Source organism: Pyrus communis, chromosome 6 (assembly GCF_963583255.1).
Source record: "Pyrus communis chromosome 6, drPyrComm1.1, whole genome shotgun sequence".
In the NCBI taxonomy this organism is placed as follows: Eukaryota; Viridiplantae; Streptophyta; class Magnoliopsida; order Rosales; family Rosaceae; genus Pyrus; species Pyrus communis.
In genome coordinates, this window is record NC_084808.1 from 18,307,573 (window position 1) to 18,313,312 (window position 5,740).

Below are 5,740 nucleotides of genomic sequence, written 5' to 3' on the forward strand. Positions count from 1 at the left end.
CGGGGACCTGAGGGGCGCTAAGCAGGAATTTTTAAAACAGTAATTTTTAGCATTATTTTTACTTTATAATCCATTATTATTTCTATCCCTTCGATTCGTATTTCAATTTTTAAATTGTGCTAATTAATTGATGTTGCAAATATTATATTTGTATACAAAAATAGTAGTATGGATTTGCAAGAGGGAGAGTGTGAAAACGGGAATGACTTTGCAGAAATAGACGACTTGGAATACAAACAGATCATCCGGGAAAAAATGAATATTAAATGAAAGATGAAAAACTAACTTTTATATGGGAGGGCGAAGAGAAACAGAGTGATCAAATGCGCGCGACAAGCAGACGCACTCCTTCTCGGATCCTAATTTTCCTACACTCGCAGTCGCAGCTTCTTCAGTGAGTCTTTTCTTCGATTTTCCTTTTTAATTCTCTCGTTTCTTTCCAATTCTTCAATCTTTGTCAATTATTTCTTTTTATTTTTTTTAATTCCCACACACCACACCTGATCTAGATGTTTGTTCGTCCAATTTAATCTGAATTTTGTTCTTCTAGGGTTGTTGAACAAGTCAATGATCGGGGAAAGTTGCCCCCTTGAAAGCTAAATTCATAATATTATTTATTTATTTTAATAGTAGAAGCAGCAATTCATATGGGTCAAATTGTTTATGGTGATTTTATTTGCTCCTATGGTTTGTTTAATTGATCATCGGTTCTTCACATCCGGGTTTACAGTCCAATGTTGAATCATCTCAAGAAAATGTGAGCTTTTTATTTTACTTCTTTTGGTACTTGATTTGCTTTGTTGTCAAGATGGTATTTCAGAAATTAGTCAAAGTTCGTGTTTTGAGCCAGATTTAGTTTCTGTGTTATGTCATTGGGATCGGTTCTGGTCCGAATCTCGTATGTTCTTTACCAACTTTTATTTTATCTGTTCTGTCAGTTAGTTAGTTAGTTAGTTATTGCTCCCCGGGTTTCTTTTCATTTGAGCATGATGCAATGCAAAGTTCAAACTGGGGAATCTATAGTTTGTTCGAAATTACATTTGCTCGGCTTATCATTCGGTTGTGTTCCTTGCAGGGGAGTTAGTGTCCAAGAGTGAAAAGTTTTCCTGTGATTAGCAATGGATCCAATAGACGAATCCTTCAAGAAACAAATTGCAACATTGTTGAGAGTTATACATGTGACAAGATGCTCTAAAGAGGACAATGTTCCATGCCAAATTGAAGAGGTAACTAGATTTTAATTTTACGATCAGTTTTTGGTCATTCACTCTGCATTTTTTCTACCGCCCTGCTTTCCGCAGCTAGGGTCACTTGTTTCTTGTTGTTTTAATTTTGCAGGGTCTCTTCTTGGGTTCTATTGGAGCTGCAAATAACAAGGACGAACTGAAAAACTTAAACATCACACACATTTTGACTGTGGCTAATTCTTTGGCACCTGCATATCCAAATGATTTTGTGTATAAGGTTATAAATGGTATGAATGTTGTTCCTCTGATATGGTGCAATTCGGTTGCTCATGTCATTTTGGTTTTTAAACTACCCTCCACATTTTGGGGATAATTTTACTTTAATTTATTGTCTCAGAGTTGATTGTTTCTTACACACAGTCTTCTACTTGCATCTAACCATTTGTTTTTTTTTTTTTATCTGAGATGATTGTTTAGTCGATCATAAGTGGTTTTCAAATGATTTTAGCATATATTATGTGAAATGCATAAGTAAATCTGTACATCATTGGTGGTCTTCTTTCTTCTAGAATAGCATTGCACTGCAGTATGCAATCATGATTCTATACCCCAAGACCCCACCTTATCAAGTATTTAATGCCTTGGTTCTACAAGTGTTTAATTCATAATCATGATCATATTTGCTGTTTCAAGCCAAGGTGTGAGATAGTAGAACTGAATTCGTATTTATCTTTTGGTGCTGTTTCAAAATTGTGGTAGTTGCGGACAGAGTCTGCACAGATCTAAAACAGCACTTTGATGAGTGCATCGATTATATTGACGAAGCTACAAGATCTGGTGGTGGTGTGTTGGTTCATTGCTTTGTGGGAAGATCCAGAAGGTGATTTTATCTTCCAGTATAGGTTATTGCTTTCAGGTTGTCTTCTTCGCTGTCTTAATTTAAGTCATCGGTTAAGTGAATCCTTCAAATAAGGTTCTGTTGATCTCTTGGATGCAACATGGATAAGGAAATAATGTTTTAGCATAAATTTTCTACGATTTTGCATCTCTGTTATTAATATTAGAACAGAAATAAAATTTGGGCTTTCAATTGCTGGTTTTAACTAGTTAAAGGTCAAGAGTTAGGTAGTTTTGCCTAGGTTTTTTGTCATTCTAGGTCAGATCCAAGCTCTGTCCAATGTGCATCAATTCTAATAAGCCAAATCCAAACCATCTAATTTAGGAGATTTGTACAGCATAGAAGAAAATATACTTCCGAAGGAAACACTTTGCTTACTAATATTATTTGAATTTGGACTTTATTAATTGTTTTCCTTGCAGTGTGACTATTATTGTTGCATATCTGATGAAAAAGCATGGTATGAGCATATCTCAAGCTCTTGAACATGTGAAGAGCAGACGGCCTCAGGCATCTCCTAATGCTGGTTTCATTTCACAACTGGAGAGCTTTGAAAGGTCTCTTTGTGGTGAGTCATTATTTTATTACTCATTTAATCCAACTAACGTTCATGAATTACCGGCTTAAGTAGCTGAACCAGTGTAGCATAGGCTTCATTTTTCTGAAAGATCTCCTCCTTGGCCAAACCATAACATAACATCTTCCTACTGGCCTGAACTCCTGAATTTGAGCATATAGTTTATTCTAATTATATTGGTGTTGGCATTACATTAAAATCGCTGATGATTTTTACGGGGCTAATTCTCACTACACTTAAAGAACGATTTGAAGGAAATGCGTCACAAAAGGGTAAGGATGACAATGCACATATTGAGTGTAGCACGCAGATGTTGCGGCAAGATTTAAGCTAAAACTGATCTCATGTTAGTATATCTCTCACTGTGCCCCATTTCCATCCAAATCCATAAAAAATGTGTTAAACCTTCTGATCTGCCACAAATGGGACCCACTTGAGGATCCTCTGCATGACTTTTCCCATAAAAGACTATACAAGGCTTTTAATCTTAGTCCCTCGAAAGAAATATAAGGGCCGATATAGTGCCACAGCTTTAATAATTTTTTTCCCTTCATTTTCCTTCGTCTTTGGCAGTGGAAGTCTCTTCCGTTTTCCAGTCCCCTCCTTTCCACTCTTCCATGGCAGTCCATCGGGATCCTATACCGTCCCTCGTCAACACAGGTTCTTTTCCCTTGCCTTCCATCGTCCCACCCTGCGGATTTTGTGAAGAGACAAAGCCACCACCCACACCAAGCAAATATTTAAAAACTAAAGTATACAAATTTGATTCGAACTCCAAAGGCATTTGTATTTAGGTTCTGCATTTCTTTTCCTAGAAGTATGGAGTATGATTAACGGGGATTTATGTTGAAATATTGATAGAGAAGAATATAATTAATTAAGTAATTTATGGTTTTTTAAAACTGGATACCTTTTGCTCTTGATAATCAAATGGTGGAAGGCCCATTTGGTTGATTAGGGAGAAAAACAAGGGCAATTAGAGGGTTCATGTCGAATTTGTCATTCTCCCCCTTTTCTAGTCTTCTGTGTGTTTCTCCGATTCTGGGATTTGAACACCACCAGTTGCAACCCCAAAAAATAATCCATGCTTAGGGGAACAGCCGTAAATAAGCCTAAAACTACTGTGCAAAAGTTTTGCCTTCAAAATCCATAGTTGTCACCTGAACTATGTGGTGTCAAGATCTAGGTTTTCTGCTTTTTAAGTAATGTTTGTGCATATTCTATGTTCCATGTTTATATATTTAGCACTGATGTTGGTTTGTTTGTGATTTGCTTTGGATATTCCTTTATATAACTGAAGCAGATGAAGAGAACAAGACAACGTAATGTACATGGTTGGCCTCCTGCGTTGAAGAACCTCGCTTGAATATATACGTTACCCAAATTAGATGAAATTTCGGTGGTATAGATAGAACTTTCACAGTTGTTAACTTGTTACAATAGAAAAGGATGTGCTCTGGATTTAAAGTTGACTATGAATGATTAGGTTGTAAGAAATGTAATAAAATTCTTATTGCACCTCTGTATAAATCGTCGCGATATATATAGAATAGCAGACTGGTACTATCTCGTTGTGATGTTAGCAGGGATGCTAATTTGTACATAAATACCAAACAATGCTGTTTTGGCAAAACGTATGTATGATTCAAAGGAAAGGATGAGAGTGAATCGAAGGGAATTGAAAGGAAGAAGAATATAAGAACGCGATATCTTTTGTGCCAACTATTACCGTCGGAAGTTTTTCAAAACAAAGATATTAAAGAGGTGACGGGTCGGAATTATTACAGTGATCAGTTGGATGGAAGCAGGATTTGAAAATTGAGAGAAGCAATAGGGGCGACTAGGTGGACCGATAAAACCTTGCAAGGTGAACAGTCGGAGCATGTTGAAGGACCGATTGAAGTTGTTTTGATATTCAAAATCTTCATATCTTTCCGAAGGTAGCTAGCATAAAAAAAAACTTCAGAAACATGTTCTACAAGCTAGAGATTGAATTCAAATGAAAAGACATTTTTCACATGAAATTGTGCCTCTTTATTGAAATGGTGCAAACCAAGTGCTATATAGTTATGAATGGTGGTGGTTGTTGAACCATTGCAGAAATGAGCACATATTAAACCTCTATTAATTGACGAGTCACGGACAAGTGCTATAAGAAAAAGTTTGTATTCTCAAGCCTTTTTTCATTGACAACCAAAGCACTAAGAACAAAATTATGCAGTTTATGTTTTTGGTTTAAAACATGAGTGTTCTTGTTATCCTTAGTGTGTTTCAGGTTTATTTTAGGAGTGTACAAACTTTTTACAAACAAAAGACGTACGGTTATATGATGCATTATATCCATAAGATTATTTCATAATTCTACTTTACACACAAGTTATGAGACCAATTAATTAAGCAAAATAGGCGTACGTATCTTGAAACAATCTTTCATCTTTCTTTAGCCATAACCCACCAGTCTCTTTACTATCCAATAAATACTATCAATTATCAAACACTGCAGAAGGTTTGTGTCTAAATTTTAACCACTTAACTGGTATCAATGATATTGGCGGGAGATGGAAAGCTAGCTAGTAGCTGTGGGGCTAAAAATAATCAAGAGACGACATGTGGATTTTTTGGCAGAAAGGACAAAATTACCCTTGAGGAGCACCGGAATTCCCACGCGCGAGCAGCAGACAATCATCCTACAATCAAGTCAAAAGTGGCCAAAATAGGCATTTATTGAAAACCTATTTCATCCATTTTCTCGACAAGGTAACCCCCAAAACATTCCTTTTAAATTATGTTAATTAGCTAATTAATAGATTTATTACCTAATTAATCTACCAATTAACTACAAAATACACTCAAAAACACCACGAAGGGCCGGCCACCTTCTCCCCCCATGCCCTATATATACTACCCCATTTTCTCTAAAAACCTAGGTCTACACTCTTGCTAAATACTCAAAATTCTCCAAACACTTTCTCTCTAAATTCTAACTTTGGTATCGGAGGTTCTTCGGCCAAAGCGCCTCCCCCCCCCCCCCCCCCAAAATTCATCGTGGGCGCGTGAGGCTTTTGGCCTTGACCCAAG

At 36.5% G+C, this 5,740-nt stretch overlaps 1 protein-coding gene across 2 annotated transcripts; it reads left to right on the forward strand.

Annotated features, from left to right (window-relative positions):
• Positions 1-205: 205 nt before the first annotated feature.
• On the forward strand, positions 206-4,228 carry LOC137737422 (dual specificity protein phosphatase 1-like). 2 transcript variants are annotated; one of them, XM_068476884.1, is made up of 6 exons: positions 206-394; positions 1,076-1,226; positions 1,339-1,474; positions 1,947-2,067; positions 2,508-2,653; positions 3,963-4,228. In XM_068476884.1, exons 2-6 carry the CDS (start codon positions 1,119-1,121, stop codon positions 3,986-3,988), a joined length of 537 nt encoding a protein of 178 aa, XP_068332985.1. In that variant the 5' UTR covers positions 206-394; positions 1,076-1,118; the 3' UTR covers positions 3,989-4,228. The 2 variants fall into 2 exon arrangements, with proteins under 2 accessions (XP_068332985.1, XP_068332986.1); XM_068476885.1 differs by having other exon boundaries at positions 207-394; positions 3,966-4,228.
• The last annotated feature ends 1,512 nt before the right edge of the window (positions 4,229-5,740 follow it).

Bases quoted from the DNA above. Each gene is read 5' to 3' on its own strand.
- LOC137737422 (XM_068476884.1), top strand. From the start codon at position 1,119: ATGGATCCAATAGACGAATCCTTCAAGAAACAAATTGCAACATTGTTG. The intron at 1,227-1,338 runs GTAACTAGATTT...TTAATTTTGCAG, and splicing joins TTCCATGCCAAATTGAAGAG to GGTCTCTTCTTGGGTTCTAT. The intron at 2,068-2,507 runs GTGATTTTATCT...TTTTCCTTGCAG, and splicing joins TTTGTGGGAAGATCCAGAAG to TGTGACTATTATTGTTGCAT.